The 24513-nt window shown below is 36.6% G+C and overlaps 1 protein-coding gene across 1 annotated transcript; it reads right to left on the minus strand.

Moving 5' to 3' along the window:
• Positions 1-1878: 1878 nt before the first annotated feature.
• MDH1 (malate dehydrogenase 1) lies at positions 1879-24376 on the minus strand. Its single transcript, XM_045827821.1, has 9 exons — positions 24233-24376; positions 14424-14522; positions 13567-13663; positions 10884-11059; positions 8909-9031; positions 4425-4601; positions 3770-3883; positions 3148-3237; positions 1879-2216 (listed from the first exon to the last, which is right to left on the minus strand). The coding sequence occupies exons 1-9, from the start codon at positions 24233-24235 to the stop codon at positions 2091-2093; spliced, it is 1005 nt and encodes a 334-aa protein (XP_045683777.1). The 5' UTR covers positions 24236-24376; the 3' UTR covers positions 1879-2090.
• Between the last annotated feature and the right edge of the window lie 137 nt (positions 24377-24513).

Here is a 24513-nt window from a genome sequence, read left to right on the forward strand (position 1 = left end):
CTCAAGCCACTGAGCCATGCCAGCCAGGGCTGAAATTACTTATTTCTATAATTAACCAGGTCTCTCCAAAGCATACTACCATTTCATTTATATTTATGTGATCCCTGATTTTGAAGGATTGGTGTAGTTAATTCATGAAATCGAATTAACAGACTATTTTACACAAATGGACAAGAGAGATGAACACATTTTGGAGATAGTTTAGCTTTGGAAATACTGTATTTTCCAGTTGTATCTCCTAGTCCTTAAAACTTATATACATATATACTGTCTTCATATGTTTAAAAAATTCTACACATAATTACTTTTATGCTTCCCATTACTTTTCTGAAGATATGTTTAACTCATTTCATATCTCCTTTTTGGCTAATATAAAAAGTGGAGAGAAGGTAATGTTGGAGGAAGCCAAGGGAGAAGCAGAGTGTTTCTCCCTCAGCCTTCTAAGCTCCTTGTAGCATCCTTTATGGCAGGGTTTTAACAGCAGGGAGGAGCTAGTTGTATAGCTGGTACATATTCAAACTTCCTTTATATAAAAAAAAATCAATCCTATATGAAATTTTATTTTTAATGCATTTGATTAACAGGAGTTATAAAAGCACTTTCCACTCTTGTTTTTCTTTCCTACATATGAAACATATTGGGTTGGCCAAAAAGTCTAATGTTTTGATCTGTGAGATAGCTCTAGTAGTGCTTATCTTTAACTTCATTTGAAACAATTTTGTTAGATTGTATTGTGACAACTGTCCTTATCTGCGTGCATTAAAAAAAGCCTTATAAAAACTGGTGAATTTTTGTGCAGTCATTTTAATATTGAAGATGGAAGATCCACATTTTCGGTGTATTATGCTTTATTTCAAGAATAAAGCAGCAACAGAAACGCATAAAGATTTGTACAGTATATGGAGAGGGTGCTGTGGCTGACTGAACATGTCAAAAGTGGTTTGCAAAGTGTCTTTGTACTATTGACATTTTGGCTCAATCCTTCTTTGCTGTTGAGCTCTTATGCATTGGAAGATGTTCAGCAGCACCCCTGGCCTCTACCCACTAGAAGCCAATAGCAGGAGATAGCCAACATACTCAGAACATCCAAGTCAATCAAGTTATTGGTGAAAATGGAAAGTGTGTCTTTTGTTTTATAAAAAAAACTAAATGGACGTTTTAGCTAACCCAACAATATAGGTCACTTTAAATAACATCCAACCAAGTATGTGAGCACCCATGAAACACTTTCTATTAGGCCCTGAGAGATTTATGATATTGAGTGCCTATTATGTATAATGAGTTAAGTACAAGGATGAAAGGATGGACAACTCCTGTTCTCATTGATTTTGGGGGGAAAAAAGCCTAGTTTTATTTATATATGTTTTAAAACAACACTATGCTTCTAGTAATAAGCTTAGATCGAGAACAGTCCAGCTAGCATAAATTCCTTTGGCACTGACCAGTTGGTTATAAAATGTAAATGGTTCCTAATCTGCTTTAGAGGAATACCTACAGGAAAGGTATTTTTTCTTCTATTTTGAAGATGATTATTCTCAGTTCATACAATAGCATTGAACTGTTAAAAGAGTATTATTTGCAACCTATTTAAAAAGCTAGTGTTAAAATCAAATTATCCACAAAACATGAACTAAACTTTAAGATTTAAAAATATGATAGGTGTTTAATCACCTAATAAAGATAATGTTTAAAATATATTCTGGATTAAATTGATTATCAAAGGTAGATTTTCCTATATGCCTTCCCGTGTAACATTTTCTATCTTACTGCCTTTCTTTGGTTTTAAGAAAATCACACCCCGTTCAGCAAGCTGGGAAACATGCAAGTTTGTTTTCTGAAGAGAAACAAAATATTAGCTAAAAATTAGAATCTAAGTCATTTTCCTTTGAATATATATTTTATTTAGAATGCAACACTAATAGCATGATGATAAACTTTCACAAATTTGTACCGAGAAGCACACACTCTTTAAAATGTGCTGTGTTTCACAAGTGATTTAAGTATAGCATTATTATTTGATACTAGAGTCAAAGACGACATTTAGATTCTTCAGCTTTGGGGTATTTAGTAACTTCACAATGATTGTCTAGTCATGCAGAGGAAAGAAATTCTAAAGCAGTTGTTTTTTCTTCTGTTAGTTCCTTTGCAGTGATATCCATCTTCTCACGTGAGAAATCATTAATAGGGAGACCTTCAACAATCTTCCATGTCTTATTCTGTTTGAAAATAATTGCAAATAAAAGACAACTGAATTAAAATTGATTCTCTAGCAATGAACAAGTTAGTCTGAACTTCAATCTAGAGAGTATCTGTTTTAAAGTCAGATTCTAAAACAAATCAAAACCCAGATCTTAACAGGTAATTTTTAATTTAATTTTAAAAGATATTTCAAAATTAAATTTTTACTAGGTGACATTTGTTAATAGGCTCATACAGGCTTTGAGTGTACATTTCTATGATATGTGATCTGTATATTGCACTGTATGTCCACCACCTAAAGTCAAATCATCTTTTGCCACCGTATATTTGGTCCCCTTCACCCTTTACTAATTTGGACACAAACTCAATACTTGAATTTAAAACTTATTGAATCTAGACAAAAATCTTTAAATGAAGATTAATTAGCAAGCAAAAAAAACCCTAATAATTTTATAATAAAGAGCAATAATACCAAGAACTACCGCTTGATTTAGAACAGGGGTGTCAAACTCATTTTCACTGGGGGCCACATCAGCCTCATGGTTGCCTTCAATGGGCTGAATGTAATTTCAACTCCTTAACAGTTAAGGAGTGGTTACATTTGTACAGTCCTAAAATTATTTTGGCCCTTTGAAAGCAACCGTGAGGCTGATATGGCCCCTGGTGAAAATGAGTTTGACACCCCTGATTTAGAAGATACTGTTTGCAGGTATTCAATTAGAGGCATAATAACAAAATATGTCTAGTGGAGAGAGTTGAATCTTGCTTTCCAGATTAATTTCAATCTTTCAGTGACCTGAAGTTGTACTTTACATGATTTTAAAGCTGAGAAAAATGTCTAATTTAGTAAAGGAACAACTTTCTAGACTAAATTATGTCATTATTAATAAAAATATACAACTACTTTCCCAGTAGGGGACAGAGGAAAATAACTCTGAAATACCTTACCTTGATTGTAACAGGGAACGAGTAGAGCAGATCGTCGGGAACACCATAGGAGTTGCCGTCAGAGATAACACCCATGGACACAAACTCTCCCTGAAAATAACAATTTTTACATTCTTATAAAGCTTAAGAACTAGTTTATATAACCAACTGACACATGAACTAACCAAATTAAAATAGGTGACACGTTCTTATTATGTGCATAACTTCATTACCGTGTAAGAAACCGTCACCAGGCACTTCTATGACAGGGTACCTTCCGTGGGTACTGTCTCATTCCTCTCTTCCAATCCACGTGTGAAGTAGGCCAGAGAAACAAAATCCCCCTTTTTATTAATGATGAAACTATGGCCCGATATAGGCTTTAAATGAAAAAAATGTCACTCCTGCCATGGGTGCCAGGTGGTTTTTATGTGTATCATCTCATTTAAACCTCGCAACCATGTGAAAGATGACAAGACTGCTCAGAATGGTTAGGTAACTTTCGCAAGGTTACCCAGCTAACAGGCAGTTGAGCCAGGATGCGAACCTAACCTGCCTGAATGCTAAGGCCATGTTCTTTTTACCTTAGAGTACCAGAGGACAAAAGTAAAAGAGTGGTCTGTGCAAATCACTGAGTCCTTACCTCTGGGGTCCCAAACCAGATGTCTCTGATGTGGTCACAGATGGCTTTTGCAGCAGACATCGCACTGGATAGTTTTCGAGCCTTGATGACAGCTGCGCCACGCTGCTGCACCGTCTGGGTGGGGATAGGTAGAGACAGCTATGTTACCTGATTGTAACAGCTGCATTTTCATCAATTTCAAACTGATCCTGGGGTGAAAGGCTGCAACCATGGCTTAATGTGCCTCCTCCAAAATCAGGCAACTACCCAATGTTGGCCTTACTACCCATTTCAGTTAGAAAATCGTTTAGAAATCTTCCTTTTTAGAAAACCAGTCTTTTTAGAAAACGGAAAACTATAAATCGCCACAGAAAAGTTTACCATATTTCATACAAGGAAATGGATCTCTGTTTAAAGATATCTAGATATTTGCACTTTTTCTATTTTTCTCCACTTTAACAATCGATCCTGACTACCATACAACAGATTAGGTCAGAGTGGATCACGAGGCTTAGCATGACCCCGAAATAAGGTATGTAGTCATTAGACAACTGCGAAAGACCTGCTCTCCTTGTATCTTTCCCTCGCCCCACCACTGGAGAACTCTCAGTAATGTGGTGTCTCTCGAGATCTCTTTATGCTTGGCTATTACAGAGAGCTACCAGATTTTTCTTACTGTGATGAATTCTCCCTTGAGCCAGCTGTCATCCTTCAGAGCTTCATAAACACCAATTTCCTTTCCTTGCAGTTTCACCTTGGCATGGTTGACATCTGGATACTGAGTTGAGGAATGGTTTCCCCAGATAATGACATTCTTTACATCATCAGAAGTCACACCAAGTTTAATAGCAATCTAGTTAAATGGAAAACAAATACACTACTTAGACACATGCTTTTCATTTCAAATTGTGACCTGTTGTTTAAGAGTAGAGACCATCATACAGTTTGTGGCTAACTGATATGGGTTTATCAAATATAAAACACCAAGCAAGAGGTTAATATTACTTGAATATGTAAATATGACTCTTTCTTTGTTGTTATTACTTACTTGGAGATGTTGCCTCAGCACTTCAGAACAATTAGGTAGTTAGGTACTTTCTCTACATTTAGGTGAAATTTTTATTATATATAATATATAAACTGAGTAATTTTCAAATAATCCCAAACATGAAATTTTAGGGTTAGAAGGGACTCAGATGAACAAAGTTTGACTATCCTTATTTTACAGATTAGCAAACCAAAGAAAACAGTTTAAAATTATATCTATAATACTAAAATAACAGATGTAACAATCTCTAGCTATAGTTTCAAAAAGTACTTTAGGATCCTAAGGCCTTGTGGTCACATGAGCATCAATTAGATTATATAGAACAGGGGTCACAGAAAGTGTTACAAAGTTATGTTTTAAAAGATTTACATAAAATAAAATTAGTTTGTTCCTTTTGTGATTTGCCTGATAAGGTAATGTGCAGAAAAAAACATTATGGTTAGTTATGTGATTACTTTGTTTCTAATTAGACAGAAGAATTTTTTAAAAGATTTTTAAAATTTATTTTTAGAGAGAGGGGAAGGGAAGGGGAAAGAGCTGGAGAGAAACATCAATGTATGGTTGCCTCTCCTGCACCCCCTACTGGGGACCTGGCTTGCAACCCAGGAATGTGCCCTGAGAATTGAACTGGCAACCTTTTGGTTAACCTTTTGGTTTGCAGGCCAGCACTCAATCCACTGAACCATACCAGTCAAGGCTAGACAGAATAATTTATGATAAACTAGAAAGAAATATTTTGAAAAAGAATTTTTTTTTTAAAATACTGATTTCACAGACAGAGAGGAAGGGGGAGAGAAACATCAATTTGTTGTTCCACTTACTCATGCATTCATTGGTTGCTTCTTGTATGTGCCCTGACTGGAAATCGAACCTGTAACTTTGGCATATGGGGACTACATTCTAACTAATGGAATGACCCAGCCAGGGCCTCGAAAAAGAATTTTTCAAAGTTGATATGTTAGAGGAGTTCTTTCGTGGGTGATGGAACAGTTCTGTTTTGACTAGATTATTATGGTGGTTATAGTAATCTATATATACGATTAAATGTCACAGAATCATTCTTAAAGAAATATGAAAATGTAAAAACTGCAGCAATCTGAGTAACTCTAGTTAACAGTGATGTGAGTAGTCTAGTCAATTTCCTACTTTTGATAATGCTCTAGAGTTACGTAAGATGGATCCACCGAGGAAAGCCCATAATGGGTACATGCGATTCTCTATACTATTTTTGGGACTTCTTCTGAGTCTATAATTATTTCAACATAAAAAATAAAAATCAAACAAACAAATCATTCTAAACCCTGCTTCATCTAGAGTTCTACAAGCATTAACTACAGTATCAGTCTTCACAAATTAAATGGATGGCTGGTTTCTGGGGTACCCAGCTATTGACCTGCTTAGTGGCTGGAGTAGAGTGGTGTGTTGTACAATGAGTACCATTTTCTGTGTGTGCCATAACTGGAAAGGACTTGGGAAGAACTGTCCTTATTTAGTTGGCATTGTAGAGAAAAAGGAAAAGTTATACTCGGTGCAAGTAACCCAAGATATATATTATCAAGAACTCAGAACATTTTGCTGAATGGCAGTGTCAGTTACTCCAAAGTAGAGTGCAGACATCGTCTCTAGGCCTCTCCTCACTACAGAGCTCTTCCTATTTCCTTTGTCCTGTTGCCTGCCCACCTGCTCTTGTTCTTTTGATCTCTTGAGCTACTCTACCTCTGTGTGCATAGCAAAAGCCAGTCCTTTGCAGATATAGTTTCTGAATGTCATTCATGTCAGAGCTAGTTTAAATTAACATGTATCCAGGATAGCAGCTTCTCACTCCCTTAGACACGTTCATGTCTGTCATATAAATCTATTAAGTGGTTTTCACTAATTCTCCAGCCACAGCAATTTTCTTCCCCTGATACCAGCTAACTGGTTTCATTGCCAAATTGCCTTGTCAGCAGACACATATGTAAATCTGGTCTGCAAATACACAGGGGAGTTCTGAAGGTGATAAACAATTGTTAGGTAGTGAAGTCCTTTGAATTCCAAAACAAATTATATGAGACTAGTAACCATTCATGTAAGAAAAATTCATCTTTGAGTTTGTTATTTTTTTCACTGGATTAAGGAAGAAACTGCTTCTTCAAAAACTTCCTAAAAGCTGTCACTGTGCCAGACTGGCATGCTGAACATGTACCAAATATTAAAGTTTGATGAGATCGCTTCTTACTGCTTTCCTCATTTAGACTTTCACCCCTACAAGGAAAATTCTTTCAGGTACAGGGACAAAGTGTCACGTAGTAGTACCTCAGGAAGCAGACTTTTCCAATGCCTGCTCCACCAGGGTCTCAGTTGAAACAGCAAACATGAAAGTTTACTGGTATTGTCACTTTACCTTTCTCCCTCTTGCAATGAAATTAAGTAACCATCTGGCAATCCAGAATCTACAACTGCAAAGATCTATAATATCTCTTCCTAAACTGTTAAATAGTACATGTTCCATAGTACTCAAATTATAGAGGCCATACCATTCATCTGTGCTAGTTTCTGTAGTAGCCAAGTTTCCTGCCTCCAGTCATTCAAACACACTCCCATTCCTTCCTAGCCACCAGACTCTAGCTAAATAATAGGGGAAAAGTCCCAGCCCACAGTCTTAAACTTCTCAGGAATTATTTACAATTTAAGTTTGTTACCCAAAGACCTTCTACATTAACTGGAATATTTAGGGAAGTATTGCTGAGGTGTAGCTCTTCTCAACTCTTGGATATATTTCTCATAATAATAGCAGCCAACCTTCACTGAGTTTTACAATTTAACAGGCACCATGATAAGGTCTTAACATAGATCTTATTTTATCCACGCACTACTCTGAGATGGATACAATTATTATCCCATTTATAGCTTAGATACACTTTCTCAAGATCACAGAGCTAGTGAGTTCAGTTAGGTTACTCTATCCCATCATGTAAGAATACACACAAGGGTTTGGACTTGGCAAAGCTAGGTGGCTCCACTGTTTACTAGCTGTGTGATTTTAAGCAGGTTCCCTGACCATCCTGGGCTTCACATTTCTTATCTGTAAAATAGTGATAATAATGAATATTTTATACAGTTACTATAAGAATTAAATGGTAAAGCATAGGTAAAGCACAGTAGAAGCTTAATGAATGTAAATTATCTTCTCTTTCACTGGGCACTCCAAAGCTGAAAGATGATCAATTCTCTGTATACAGCAGAGCTCACTCACATCATCGTTTGATAAAAAATAGTTTTCTTGAAACTAAACAAAGCTGTCTTCTCTAGAAGAGAAAGAACTAAACTCGTAGATCTATCCAGCAGTGATGACCTGTGGGTAAGGAGAGATGACCAGAAGATCACTAGGGAAAAGGAGAGAGGCTGTTTCAGAACTAGAACTTTGTCATGGCTTCTAAGGGCACCAGGATCATCTAGATCTGAGAAAGCCTAGGAAACTATTACAGAAGAGTGGCATGGTCTTTAATTTTTTAAACAAGCTATGTAATGCCCTGGTGACTGACCCCTTGGTATACATATATCTAAGGCTCCAAGAGGTAACACTCCTTGATGATCATGAAAACTTAGTTGCTAAACAGTGAAAAGTAGGAAATTTTATGGAAACATGTAGGATATTAAAAAGATATAAAATGAAAAAGAATATAAAATTAACAATTAAAAAATCTGAATCTGATTGCTTAGCTGTAGGGAAAAAGAAAGCAGAACCAACAAACACATAAAGCTTAAATCTTTCATTTCATAATATCCTATACATCTGATAAAAATAAACTCAATTATGTACTATCATGTGAATTATCTACACTGGTGAGTACTTTTAAACTGCTGTTGTAAGAGGACATTAGCAACCACCATTTAATTATTGTTAGCAAATGAAATATACTTGAGAAAATTAAGTAGGAAGTTCAGCTCAGGTCCTTATAAGACCAGCTTTAAAGACTACTTAACAAACTGGAATAGCTTCCTACTAAACAAGAACAACAACAACAACAGCAGCAGCAGCACCACAACTAAGATTCAGCTACTTTAAAAGTGAGAAAAAAAGATTTTATAAAGCTGAACATTCACGAGACTTTAAATGGCATCTTTCTTACCTGAGCTTTAGCTCGGTTATGATCCAAACGCGTCAAGCAACTGAAGTTCTCCTTGGGGATGGATGGTGCTGACTTAGAGGCAGTCAGACAGTTGGTATTGGCTGGGTTTCCCACCACGATCACCTATGGTAACCCACCACAGCAGAGTTACAGACCATATACTGTTTAACCAAACTGTCTTAGAATACGACTGACAGATGTATATAACATGCAGCATTTGCATCAAATTTGTGTCAGCTAAATATGTAGTTATCATTGTAAACAGTTTCTAGTAGATTTCTATTCTCTCGTCTATAAACTTCCCCCCCTTGTTAGGGTTTGCTGTGACTACTGAAAACATTTCTTTAATAAAACCACCATTATGCATATAAGACACTTTTTAGGTAGTGATGTCCAGGACCTAAATAAAGTACATGTCTTTCTATTTTGTTTTGTGCCAAAATGGATAGAGCATTTATCTCCTTGCCAACCCATGTCCCCCCACCAAAATAAAACAAAAAAACAACCAAGTAATCTAAGGCTCTATCTCTGAGTTTGATTCATTGATAAAATTTCCCTTCTTATAAAAGTAGTCCAAGAAAGAAATTCTGCAAGTAGTTTAGGACAATGATTTGTTTTTGTGAATTAAAAGTGTTTCTCAATCTTGCCTAATCCTAAGAATTAACTGAGATATTTGTTAAACTAAAGATTACCAAGTCCCAACCATTCCATATACCTACTGATTTAATCTTTAGGAGAGAGCATTTTAGGCTTTTTTTTTTTTAATTGGGGAGCTATGGGATACACTGGATTATAATACAATACAGAAAAATGTACACATGGACTTTCAAGTTTTAAAAATCCTTAATAAAATGATAATTTAAAAAACTGAAACATCAAACTTACAGAAAGGCTACAAGCATATTACGGACTAAGTTCTACATCCCCCTGACCCAGGTTCTCTAATTTGCTCCATCTCTCTCCCTCCCTTCCTGCCTATCCCCACCCCTTAGTTTTTTATTTCTGGCCCACTTGAGAGTAAGCTGCAGACTTGGTATCTAATGCCCCTAAGTACTCCATGTCAGTGTGTGTTTCCCAAAAGGGGACACTTGGTGTAAGGGGCGATTACTGTACAAATGATTACAGTGTGAACAACAGTACAACAACTAATTTTTTACTAAGAGACCTGTGGATTACTATTTAACTTATCTCTATTATTTTCTGCTAATGATTACAGAAAAAGAAGTTAATTATTTAAAAGGAAGTCCACAGAAAGCAAACAGTCAGATGTCTTGAAGTACTACAACAGAGTATTGTAACTGGCAACTTTAAAAGTCTTGTAACATTTCCTTTATCATTCTTTGAAGTCAGGATACAGAGGTAGAACTGTATCAAAATCAACAAAACCTCTGACTGGCAAACCTTCTGCTGTGACAACTAAGATCTACTTCACTGATATTTAATTGGTAAAAGGAGACTTTATTGCAGTAGCAAGACAAATTTGGGAAATAGCCTGATCATAAAAAAGACAGGAAGTCATACTGACTCAAGACATAGGCATATCACTCCACTGAGAAATTTTGAGTATTCAGAAGCCACCATCTCCTATTGCTAAGAACACAGCTTATAGCCACCGCCCTCCACAATCACAAACAAACCCCAACATCTAGACAAATATTCCCACACAGCTTAAAGGCACCAGGAAGTTCTGTGCCTTACAGGTTTACAAACTAATATTAAACTTCCGTGTAATAGTAAAAGGCAAAATATTTTCGAGCACCGCTGAATACAGATTTCTATATGTAAGAGGAAAACCCAGAAAGGGAGAGCTTATCAAGCAGAACTCTGTATCTGTATTTGCTGACTACTGCACAGAACTGGATGGGGAGTGGGGCAGGGAGGTGGGCAAAGAATTTTGTTTTCACTTAAATGCTGAAAGCAGGAGTTTCAAATGTTGATAATGAAAAACCCCACAAAATACTACTGTATTAGTCACCTTAACTGACTTCTTGGCATATTTCTCCAAGGCTGCACCCTGGGTTTTGAAGATATTCACATTTGCTTTGAGTAAATCCTTCCTCTCCATGCCATCCCTTCTTGGCATGGAGCCCACAAGAACGGCTATATCCAGGTCTTTGAAGGCAACCTCTTCTTTATCTGTTGCGATGACATCTGCGAGCAACATGGCAATAAATATGCAGAGATACTAAAACACCAAAGTTCTTTTTCACATTGAACTTATCCAGTAACTCCTTCACTTTGTAGCAAATGTTTACTTTTACATCATCACACTGATAAAAGTCTTAGGGGTGTAAGACAAATTATGAATCCAACAATAACATGGGTAGGAATGTCAGTATATTTATTCCGCTTTTCCTATTTCAGTAATTATTGCAATTTCAAAAATTCTCTGCCTTTTATCTTTTATAATCAGATATGACACAAAGGTATAATGTGATACTTTCAAGGTAACATTTGTTATTCAGGCTAGTAACCACAGATAACACAAAAGAGAAATTAATTCACCTAACCTTCAAGTTATAATTAGTTTAAGTATTAAAAGTAATTAAAAAGCCCATGACCACTGTTATAGACTGAATGTTTGTGTCTCCCACAAAATTTGTATGTTGTAACTAATCCCCAATATGATGGTATGAAGAGGTGGGGCCTTGGGAGGTGATTAGATCATGAGGGTGAAACCCTCATGAATGGGATTAGTGCCCTGAGGGCTGGCTGCCTCATCCCTTTCACCAAGTGAGGACACAGTGAGAAGATGGCCATCAATAAACCAAGAACTGGGCTCCCACCAGACACCCAATCTGCTGGGTCTTTGATTTCTAACTTTCCAGCCTCCAGAACTGTGAGAAATAAGTTTTTGCTTACTAAACTTTTGTTTATTGTATTATTAAGTTTTTGTTTATAAACCACTCAGTCTATGGTATTTTTGTTAAAGCAGCTCACATGGACTAAGACAACCAGTATTTGGCATAAATTTTTATATCAGTGAACTTTTGTGATAGTCAGGCTGCTATAAGCCCCCAATAGGTATATGTAGGAAGACCAGTTGGACAAAAAAAAAAAAAGCCATCTTATTCCCAGCCATACATTCCTATGTGCTGAATATTCCCTTCACTCTCTTACTCAGAGCTGACCAAGGACAAGCTGCCTATAAGCTGGGTAGAAGAAACTCACCAGAGAGAGGAATAAAAATGGGAAAAAGTAGCAGAGGAAGTTGATTTGGAAATGGGTAAAGCAAGGGAGCCAGCTGAATAGCTTGGGCAGGGTAATGTACTCTCTTATATAACTGTGCATCAAAATGATTTAGCTGGCAATATCCCTTCAGTAAATGTTTATTGAACATGTATTGGGTTGGCCAGTAAGTTTGTTTACTTTTTCTATAAGATGGCTCTAGTAGTATTTAATTGTCTGTATCTTCATTTGAAACAATTTTGTAAGACTATATTGTTATGGCTGTCATATCAGCATGCATTTAAAAAAACTTATTAAAAGTGGTGAATTTTTGTGTAGCCATTTCACTACTGAAGATGGAAGAAAACAGGCAATGTTTTGGTATACTATGCTTTATTATTTCAAGAAAGGTAAAAATGCAACTGAAGTGCAAAAAAAGATTTGTGCAGTTATGGAGAAGGTGCTGTGACTGATTAAACGTGTGAGAAGTGGTTGGTGAAGTTTCATGCTGTTTCATGAAGTTTCTCGCTGGACAATGCTCCATAGTTGGGTAGACCAGTTAAAGTTGACAGTGGTCATTTGAGATTGATTGAGAACAATCAACGTTATACCATGCAGGAGAGAGCCAGCATACTCAAAATATTGAAATCAATAAAGTTAATGGTGAAAATGAAAAACGTGTCTTTTAATTTACAGATAAAATAATACAAACTTTTTTTAGCCAAACCAATATGTGAATTCTGAGCATGGTTTCTCTTGGGTATACATTTTGCCAACTTCTAGGATAGTATTATTAATTAAATCCTCATAAAAAAAAGATCATGATAAAGGTATAGCTAAATAAAAATATTCAAGTTAGTTTATGTCTTGACCTAACATTTTAATAAGCCTTTCAAATTAAAGATTTCTGTCTTATATTTATATAATAGTTCAACAATTCTCAAAGGCTATCAGAACTCTGGCAGACTTTTTCAAACTATGTAGTGTGACTATGACAATTTACACTATATCTCAACCAGATGACTGGCAGATGGGCTGGGACTGTCTATATATGAGAGGCCAACCCACTTCCACTGTCAGGGCAGCATATGCTCTGGAAGACATCATTTAGAGTTAAAAAAGTTCTCCCTTACAGGATGGCATTATTACTACTTAAATAGACTTTAAAACAACAACACAGTGTAGACAATCTCAGGTGCAAAACCCATTACGATACTATACTTAGCTAGTAAAATAGATTATATATGAGCATGTTGGGTAAAAGTAGTAGTTACTTTACACTGGCTTTCTTGCTTTTACCCTTCTTTATTCTCAGTACATGATTACCTTTATTATTTTTGCTATAATACAGCTTACCCAATAGCTGTAGTTCAAAAAACCCAAACTTTTATGAAATAATTTCTAATGGACAGGTTAACAAAAATCTGAAATCTAATTTTTGAAAGACATAAAATACTATAAAAATCACTTTCTTCCACTCTCTAACTTACCTTTCAGGAGAGGAAGGGCGCAGTCTTGCAGTTCCATTAGGACACCATCCAGGACACCCATCATGGGAGTGATATCCAACAGCACAAGAATGATAGGCTGCCAAATAAATATCAAGGACAGCATCTGTCAGTGTAAGCTATGTCATTTAGTAACAAAAAAGTCCTTTTAAGTTCTTGCTTATTTGGAGTGTATTTGTCTATAACTCCCATCATTCAAAATTATTTTGGTTCAAGTATTTTTAACATGATGGTGCTTATAGAAAAATGAATGCTATAAAATCAGCAATAGTTGCTAACAGACACAGTAAGAGAATCACTATTACTGAATTTTAAAGGAGTACTTGGAATATCAAATTGAAGTTACATGGTGCCTATGGCTGTGTATCTGATTGGAGTTCATGGAAAGCTAAGCACAGTATTAGTGGTGAAAGAAGAATTTGATATCCATGGATGAATAAAATGGTTAAATGAATATTTTAGAAAAGAATTTTAATGTACATTCATCAGAATTTTAATGTACATCAATGTACATTAATCAGAATAGAGGGTGTCTGCTTCAACCTGGGAAGTCGATTTACCTGTCTGTTTTGGGCAACTTTTTCTCCCGCATCACTTTCCCTGACAGTTACTGTCTTTAGTGAATACCTTCCACCGACTGACACCTGCTGGCTGCACCAAATCAACTAAATACATGATTTGCAAAGCATTTTTACTACCTGGAAGGGTGCTTCCATTGATAGTGTGCCCAGTACATTTATTGGGATTACCCATTCACCATTAAAAAATTTCTTTGCAACTAAATATAGGGTTTTATTAACAATATTCTTACTTTAAGGTTTATAGACAGTTGTCCCTACCTGGTCTTTACCAAAGACAGATCCATTTCCGATACTGTACAGCAGTGAATATGCAATTTGACCAGCTGCTCCAGTCACAAGGACTCTGATTGGCTCAGGCTGCAATGAGAGGGACCAATTAACATTTTATTAAAAAGTGCTATTTTACCTTAAAGGTATTTAGGAGTATCTCTATATTAAGCCATTTAAAAGTTAATGTAAAAGTTTAAAGTCTCTTTGTGTGTGGCTTAATAGAAAACTAACTTATTGCAGACTTGTCTCAGTAAATACAGTATGCACAAATTAAGCAACTTCTGGAAAATGTGTCTGTTTGCTGCATATTTACGTGGTATTACTTAACTCTTACTGTTATAATGGATATACTTATCTAATCTCATTTGTCTTTTAAAAGATATTTTACCACTAAAACAGGCCTAACAATGTTGATGTACATTATGTATGATACAACCCCTGGCAGCCAATAGACATTACAAATCCTCTTATGCAAATCCCCATCACTCCCATCTGCTCCAGAATCTTTTACACCAGGCAGAGGAGTGACAGTGGTTAAATTTTTCCATATACAGTAAGCCTGAAAGTTTTAATAAAATTATGAATCATGATTCAACCTAACTACTTAGAGGAGGAAAAGAATCCTTTATTTTTATTATTTTTTATGGTAGTTTTTAAAAAGATTTTATTTATTTTTAGAGAGAGAGAAAGTGAGGAAGGAAAGCATTAACATGCAAGAGAAATATCACTCATTTGCCTCTTGCACAAGCCCTAACTGGGGACGGCCTGCAATCTAGGCATGAGCCCTGGCCAGGGATCAAACCAGTGACCTTTTGCTCTACAGGGATGACGCTCAAACAACTCAGCCACACTGGAGAGGTCAAGCCTTTTCTCTTTTAAGAGAAAAATGAGGAAATGGTAATATTTGTAATATAATAAAGTTTAATATTAAATAATAAGAGCCACATGTAGTGACAACTCACAACCTGATTCTGAGGGAAATTAGTTTTAAAAGTAGGAGAAAGGGAGACCCAAGATGGCAGAGGAGTAACTGGAAGCTACACTAACTTCCTCCCAGGACCAATCTGGAATTACAACTTAATTGTAGAGAAATCCATAATAACCAACTGAACACTAGCTGGAGAGAAGCCTTATAAACAAAGACAGACAAAAGAAACCACTTCACAAGACCGGTAGTGAGTGTGAAGAAGACACAAGAAGGATGGCTGGGCTTCCACGGTGGCAGCTGAAGTTCTGGAAGGATATTTCATGAGCTGGGGGGGTTCCCCTTGAGAAGTGTGGGTTCTAAACCCCAAGGTGGGCTCCCCAGCCTACAGCTCCAGAACTGTAAAGGAACCCTGGTAACATCCAGCTTGAAATGCAGCAGGGTTTCTGTCTGCCAGGGAGACAGCTGGAGACACAGAGAACCTCTTAAAGGGATAATGCACAGAATTTCATTTGTAGCCCCTTACAGTAGGCTCCAGCACAGGGACAGAAATGTGTACTAGAGGCACTTGAGAACAGTCTGGAGTTGGTGGCTCTGGGGAGAGAACTGGAGGAACAGCCAAGAGGATCCCTGTGCTAAGTCATTCCCCATACTGCAGAGGCCATCTCTCTTAGGCAAAGCACTCCTCTGTGAATGGAATCAGCCTGATGGGAAGCAATAGCCTCTCTAGCAGGAACTACTCTAACCCACCCTGCGGAGCTTAAGCTGGGCTGCTGATTATAGCTTGATTAGTTTAACTGATCAGTTTAACAACTAAGGCAGAAAATACAAAGCAGCAGACCAAATGGGAAGACAAAGAAACAGACCCCAAATGAAAGAACAAGAAAATTCTCCAGAAGAAGAAATAAATGAAATGGGGACAGGCAATTTATCAGATAGGGAGTTTGGAGTCATGATTATAAGGATACTCAAAAGCATGAAAAAAGACAGTAACCATAAAAAAGGACCAGTTAAATAAAGAATCCAATACTGAAATAAATAATACACTGGAAGGAATAAAAAGGTTAGAGGAAGCATAGGATTGAATCAGTGATTTGGAAGACAAGGTGAAAAAAAAAAAAAAGAAAACACCCAGGCAGAGCAACAAAAAGAAAAAAATTTTAAAAAGTGAGGAGAGCTTAAGAAACATTTTGGACAAAATGAAGCATAACAATATCCACATCGTGGGAATAGCCAAAGGAATAGAGAGTGAGCAAGGAATGGAGAACTTATTTGAAGAAATAATGAGCAAAAACTTCCCGAATCTGGTGAAGGAAAAAGACACACAAGTCTAGGAAGCTCAGAGTACATAAACAATCTAACTTCACACTTAAAAGAACTTTAAAAGGAAAAACAAACAAAGCCCAAAGTGGGTAGAAGGAAGGAAATAATAAAGGTCAGAGCAGAAATAAAAGAAAGAGTCTAAAAAAATGATTCAAAAGATCAATGAAGCCAAGAGCTGGTTCTGTGAAATGATAAAAAGATTGATAAACCTTTAGCCAGTTTCATCTAGAAAAAAGAGAAGGGACCCAAATAAACATCATCATAAATAAAAGAGGAGAAATAACAACTGACACCAAAGAAATACAAAAGATTGTAACAAAATATTATGAACAACTATATACCAATAAACTGGACAACCTGGATGAAATGGATGAATTCCTAGAATCATAATTTTCCAAAACTAAATCAGAAAGAATTAAGTGTATCTGAATAGACAGATTACTCCTAGTGAAACTGAAGCAGTAATCATAAAATTCCCTATAAACAAAAGCCCTGGACCAGATGGCTTCACAGGTGAATTTTACCAAACATTCTGAGAAAAACTAATACCTCTCCTTCTCAAACTATTTCACAAAATTCAAGATGAGGGAAGTCTCCCAAACTCATTTTATGAGGCCAGCATTATCCTAATTCCAAAACCAGATAGAGACACTACAAAGAAAGAAAATTACAGGCCAATATCCCTGATGAACATAGATGCTAAAATCCTCAATAATATTAGCAATGCATCAAAAAGAGAATACACAATGATCAGGTAGGACTTACTTTGAGAATGAACAGTATAATATTTGCAAATCAATAAATGTGATTCACCACATAAAATAAAGAATAAAAGTCACATGATCATATCAATAGATGCACAAAAAGCATGTGATAAAATCAAGCACTCACTTATGATAAAAACTCACAGCAAAGTGGGAAGAAAGGGAATATAGCTAAACATAATACGTAAAACATAAACACCAAATACGACAAACCCACTGCCAGAATCTTACTCAACAGGCAAAAACTACAAGTGTTCCCCTTAAGATCAGGAAGAAGACAGGGATATCCTCTTTCACTTCTCTTATTCAACACAGTACTGGAATCCTAGTCACAGCAATCAGACAACAAGAAGAAATAAGTCATCCAAATTGGAAAGAAGTAAAACTGTCTTTATTTGCAGATGGCATGATTCTGTACATCGAGAACCCCAAAGATTCCATCAAGAAAACCGCAGGTGATAAATGAATTCAGTCAAGTAGCAGGATAAAAATTAATATCCAGAAATCAGTTGCAGTTTTATATGCCAATAAGGAACAGAAAAGGGAAATTAAGAAAGCAATCCCCTTCATGATTGCTTCATAAAGAATAAAATACCTAGGAATAAACCTAACCAAGGATGTAAAAGACCTGTACTTGGAAAACTGTAAGACACCGAAGAAAGTAGAAGCATATACCACATTCATGGATAGGAAGAATTAACATAATCAAAATGTCCATATTACCCAAAGCAACCTATAGATTCAATGCAATTCTTATCAAGATTTCAATGATATATTTTACAGAACTAGAACAAATATTTCAAAAATTTATACGGAACCACAAAAGACCCAGCATAGCAACAGCAATCCTGAAAAAGAACAAAATTGGAGTAACCACGCTATACTATAAGGCCATAATAATCAAAACAGCATGGTACTGGCATAAAAATGAACATATAGATCAATGGAACAGAAGAGAGAGCCCAGAAATAAACCCACATCTTTACAGATAAAATAAATAAATGGGTCTATATCAAATTAAAAATTTTTGCTCAGCAAAGGAAATCAACAACAAAATAAAAAGAAAACCCACAGAATGGGAGAATATATTCGCTGATACATCTGGTAAGTGATTAATACCCAAAATTTACAAAGACCTTAAAAAACTCAATGCCAAAAAAACACAAGTGAATTAAAAAAATGGGGAAGGCTCTGAATAGACACTTCTCCGAGGAGGAAATACAGATGGCCAATAGACATAGGAAAAGATGCTCAACACCACTAACCATCAGAACAATGCAAATTAAAACCACAATAGGTATCTCACATCTGTGAAACTGGTTACCATCAATAAAAGACACATTTTTCATTTTCACCAATAACTTTATTGATTTGATATTTTGAGTATGTTAGCTATCTCCTGCTATTGCTCAGTGCTGAAGAAGTGGAGAAAGGGGAACCCTTTTGCACTGTTGGTGAGAAGGCAGACTGGTGTAGCCACTGTGGAAAGCAGAATGGAGACCACTCAAAAAGTTAACACTGGATGTGCCCTTTGACCCAGCAATCCCACTTCTTGAAATATACCTGAAAGAACCCAAAACACTAACTCGAAAGAACATAAACTTCTTTATGTTCATTGCAGTGTTATTTACAACTGCCTAGATATGGAAGCAGCCCAAGTGTCCATCAATACATGAGTGGATAAAACAACTACAGGACATTTACATAATGGAATACTACTCTTTGCAACAATATGTACGGATGGACCTGGAAAACATTATGGTAAGTAAAATAAACCAGTCAAAGATAGACAAATACCACATGATTTCACCTACATGTGGAATCTAATGAACAAACTGAACTATCAAGGAAAATGGGGACAGACTCATAGATGGAGAACAGATGACAGCTAGTGGGAGGGTGAGGTGAGAGGATGGAGGGACTGACCAAAAAGGAAAAAGGACTTATGGACATGGGTAACAGTGTGGTGATTGCTGGGGGGAGAGGGGAGTATAAAGGGACTAAATTAATGTAAAAAATACAGTAAAATTTAAAAAAATAAAAGGAAGGGGGAGAAGTACAAAGTACATACTAGTTATAATAGAGTGAAGTTGCCTTATCAATCTCAACAGACCCTTAACAAAATAAGGACATGTATACAAAAATAACTATATCAAAGTGATGACCTTGAGTCATGAAAATAAAGTTAAATGGACTTCCACTTCGTGTCACCTCTATCACTACCTGCATGAGAGGCCTAATGAATTGACCAGGATAGAAGCATTTGATTTTTTTAAATGCTGGGTTGGCCAAAAACTCTGTATGGTTTTTTTTTTTCCGGTAGAATAAGACACATTTTTCATTTTCACCAATAACTTTATTGATTTGATATTTTGAGTATGTTGGCTATCTCCTGCTATTGGCTTCTAGTGGGTAGAGGCCAGAGGTACTGCTAACATCTTCCAATGCATAAGACAGCCCCAGATCAAAGAATCATTTGGACAAAACAGTACCAAGAAACTTTGCAAAACACTTTTGACATGTTCTATCAGTCACAGCACCTTCTCCATGCACTGCATAAATCTTTTTTTGCACTTCAGTTGTTTTCCTCTTTCTTGAATAAATCATGATATACTGAAAATACTGTGTATCTTCTTCCATCTTCAATATTAAAATGGCTGCATGAAAATTCATCAATTTTGGTAAGTTTGTTTTAAATCCACACTGGTATGATAGCTGTCACAATACAATCTAACAAAATTGTTTCAAATGAAGTTAAAGATAACTAAGCACTACTAGAGCCATCATATGGAAAAATTGTAATGGACTTTTTGGCCAACCCAATATTTAGAATTCCCTCTTCCAGAGACGGGATGGAAGAAGCCTATCACTGTCAGGGGTCCTTTTAACCTTCCAACCCTACCCTCTGAAATTCAGGAGCATTTATTTTGGTACCCAAAAAAATCACTGGAAAAAATGTCTCAGGAAACAAGTGCCAAATTGTAGAGAAATGAATCTGATCATAGGAGACTTATGTGTGTACTTCCTTTCTTAAAGATGTCACCAGGGTGGGAGTGGGGAAAAAAAAGGAAAAAACTGTGAAGACTTTCTCCCTGATGCTCTTCCCCATCCATGTCTCTAAATATACAACATGATAGTTCCCCCAGTAAACTAATTTTAATACATAGTTATGTTCCAAAATAAACTTTAGGTTCATAAAGAACACTAAATTTTTGTATATGGTTACTTTCTATCACATGGCCTTTACATACTTTTGTCATTTCCCCCTCTTCCCTTGGAGTAGGTGAGAAAAAGGGAATAGAGGAAATTAGTTCCTTCCTCTTTAGAATGCAAACTTCTTAATGACAGGGGTTTGCCTATTTTATTTATTATTGCATCCCAGCTGCCAAGAACAGTTCCCTTCACATAGTCGGAACTCAAATAATTACTGAAGGAGTACCTGGATCTTGTAAAATTACTACCAAAAACCTGGAAATGTAAAAGGAATTGTTTGGAGACAAACCTAACATACTTCAAAAATTGTTTAAAATATTTTATTAATATACACTTTGAATACTAAAGTATTGAGAAAATTGGAAACTTAATGACATTATAGTTTTAGTTAGCAAAATTATTTTATGTCACTAGTTCCAATGATATAGTCTTATAAATCAATAGATGAGCTGTTATCTCACTCCATTCATTCCTTAAGCAATATGCCATTCACTGAACCTCTACGTATCTGATACTATATTTTAGGCCCGACGGCTAGCAAGGCAGTAGACTGTAGTAAAGATACAGCCTCTAAGGCCAGACTTCTGAATTTATATCCTGACTCCACAACTCCTCAGGTGTGCTGTATATTCCTGGGCAAGTTACTTAACTCCTCTGTATTCAGTTTCCCTACAGTAAAATGGAGATAATAGCAGCTATCTAACAAATAAGGTAGTTGTAACAGGATTGAAGAGGTAACATACAAAGCATTAAGAACAGTGTGTAGCAAGTACTATAATTATAGATGTTACCATAGAATTTTTTTCTAAGATTATAGCCTGTGGTTTTCTCTTTACATGTCTGTTACTTTCCATTAGACTGTGAACCACACCCCTCCCCCCAACTTCACACCAGCTGAGTTCAGACTGTGAACTGAGAGCAGTTCACCTTCAACTCAAATTTGCAACCCATATAGCACTCAGCAAATGTGTTGAGTGAATGAAAATAAGAACTAAGAAAACTATGAACACATGATACTTCAATGTAAAGCAAGCTGGGATAAGAAATGAGTGGGAATATCACTATCTATAAAGCTTAGCCTCCCAGAAAGTCAGGTAGATGGTTATAACAGAATAATGCAGTCAATTTTAGGCATTAATTTTAGCTACTAAAAAATGTGTTCACAGTTTCATGGTCCTTAGGGAAGGGTCTGTGGCCAACTAATGAACAGCCAACTAATTCTACCTCAGCAGTTTCCTTCTTCTGTATCTTTGAGCAACTTATTTTCACAGGCAGGTAATTCCATCTAGCTAAAAGCAGCAAGAAGCCTAGTTAGTGTCTGAATGTTTGATGATGAAAAGCAAAAGAACAAACTGTATTTGGTTCTTTCTGCTCTTTGGAACATTGCAGTTGAAAAGCAGGAGGGTGGGAGTTTTCTGCTGATTTTCACAATGTTACAGTGTGAAGACAGGTTACTATTCTTTGCTTAGATATCTGGGCAGTCTGCCAAGATCCAAAGAAAATGTCTTTTCTCTTCGCAGGGCACTAATGACCTTCTTACATATGCAGGCTGTCTTGTACATGTGATCAAGTCTCAGTTGTAATGCCTGAATTTAAGTGTTCCTTCTGTTATTCTACAGAAAGACTCATGTATTCCTTTTTTCTTTTTAATTTTTATATATTTCTGTAACATAAAAGACAAACAGTATTGTTCACATTTCTTCATATAGATTATTCTTGCTGTTACTCCTTACCGAAGGACACAAAGAATTCCCTTCTTTAATAAACAGCTTTGAATAGTTTACCAGAAGATGGCTCTTTTCTAACTCCGTGACTGCTCATACACCATTTTGAGAAGGTAAAGAGATTCCGAGTAATGTGAGAATTTGGGGTCAGTTCTGGCATAGTGACAGAATGATTGGTCCTCATAAAGGTACACAGTGACCTTCCAGGGATGAGGCCTGGCTTGATGCACTGCTTAGCATATCAATACAAGAATGGAGCCCAGGATCTCTCTGTGACCTTGGGACAATCATATGACCTCACCAGGCTATGTTTCAAGATTAGAGAAAATAATCTCCAAATTCCCTTCCCATTCTAGAAATCCATTATTCTAAGTTGCAAGGAATAGTTATGAGCTAATATGAATGCTGATAACACATTTTAATTTATATTTGCAGAATGAGCTTGTAACTTCATCCAGAACCTCGGCTACTAAAAATAAATTTTCTTAATGACTTGATAAGTGCCTGTATGACACAATATGGTAAAATAGAGTGTAGTAAGACCCTTGCAGGCAAACTGTTGTGTGACCTTGAACAAGTCACATTCTCTTTGGGTTTCAGTAAACTCAATTTTAAGATACTAAGTGAGGAGATTTGTCAAAATGATTTTTAAAAGGTTCCATCAATTATAAAATTATAAAGTCTGCAAGTCTCTGATAATAAATGCCTCTGCTTTTTCGCTAAGATTAGGTCAGGAACCACTGAAACCATAATTTACATGATTAAATACATTATCTCATGAAATCAGTAAGAAATCTAGGTTTAACTGAGAATTAGTAGCTGCCCCCACTGGCTCCCTTATAATAAAAGTAGATGGAGTAATGCCCTCACTTTTGTTCAGGTTATGGAAAATTTCCAATCTATTCAAATATTTTCCCACACTCCCCACCCATTTTAGTATTTTGCTCAGGACAAATAGTCTCAACTATAAATACAAGTACTGAAACAATTTTTCAGTCTGATGTCAAATGTCACCTTCAAACTGCAGGCAGATCATTCCTACCTCAGAGTTCCCTCACCATCCCCCCTTCTGCTTTCAGCAGAGACAGGATGTGGTAATCTAGGTATCCAGATCTTCCTGACAAGATGGTTCCATTGTGTAACATTTAAAAGTAGTGGGGAGCGGGGTGGGTGGAGGTGGAAGAGGGTAAAAGGGGATAAATGGGTATGGAAAAATACAATAATTAAAAAACAAAATAAAAAAAGTAGTGGTTCTAGATTTCAAAACATACAGATCAGTAAAGACTAAATGCACTAGTTATTTGGCTGCTAATGCAGTCACGGCAACACGTCCTGGTACTACCAAAGTTCAATGAGCGGGTTTTAAATGGCATTAAATTAGATATGGCTGAAACACGTCTTCGGAAAACGTAGATCGTAATCTGGAGCACATGGTAAACACTATCTTTACAGTCAAGAGCCTTCTGCTTTCAAGGGCTTTGTGACAAAAGACCTTAAATACACTGTGGGCATAACAGGAGAAAAAAAAGGTTAGGATCCCGCCCCCCAACCCCAATATTAAACTCCATATTGTGCTTTGGAGAAATTCCACAGCTTCATATTTTTATGCCTCAGCCATGCAGCAGAACTGAGATCACGTCTTCCCCAAAACAGATTTTTCCAGTCCTTTTAAGAACCCCCTTCCCAATTACTGGGTCACTGCGACAGTCCCCAGAAGGTAAGTCGGAGCTTTTCAAAGAGCGAGGACAGTATCTTGCACAGTCGTCCTCCAAAAGTCCTTCAAGAGCAACAAACCCCACATGAGGCAGTGAAGGCCAGATGTGACAAGATGTGGGGGCCCACACTCACCATGATTCGGAACTGCGTGGACAATTTCGGCACCTGCAAAACGAGCCTCGGGGAGTCAGGTCACCTCTACCGTGGAACCACAAGGGGAGGGCGCGCGCTATTTGAGAAAAAAGGCTCCGCTCCAGACCGCGGTGCCCTCTGGGAACTGTAGTTTATGCTTCCCCGATTCTAGCGCACTATCTAACTCGTTTTCTTCAAGTATTGAACTACACTTCCCGAGATCAGAGAGTCTTCTCACGCCCTTCTATCTGCGCTCCTCGCCCATCGAAAAGTAGTCCCCG

The sequence above is a fragment of the Phyllostomus hastatus genome, unplaced genomic scaffold, assembly GCF_019186645.2.
Source record: "Phyllostomus hastatus isolate PE091 unplaced genomic scaffold, TTU_PhHast_1.1 phas_scaffold_78, whole genome shotgun sequence".
In the NCBI taxonomy this organism is placed as follows: domain Eukaryota; kingdom Metazoa; phylum Chordata; class Mammalia; order Chiroptera; family Phyllostomidae; genus Phyllostomus; species Phyllostomus hastatus.

Excerpts from the sequence above, each read along its gene's own strand:
- MDH1 (XM_045827821.1), bottom strand. Across the intron at positions 3,884-4,424 it reads TCAAGGGAGAATTCATCACA|ACGGTGCAGCAGCGTGGCGC; the intron begins GTAAGAAAAATC and ends ATCCCCACCCAG. Across the intron at positions 3,238-3,769 it reads TCTGGTTTGGGACCCCAGAG|GGAGAGTTTGTGTCCATGGG; the intron begins GTAAGGACTCAG and ends TGTTATTTTCAG.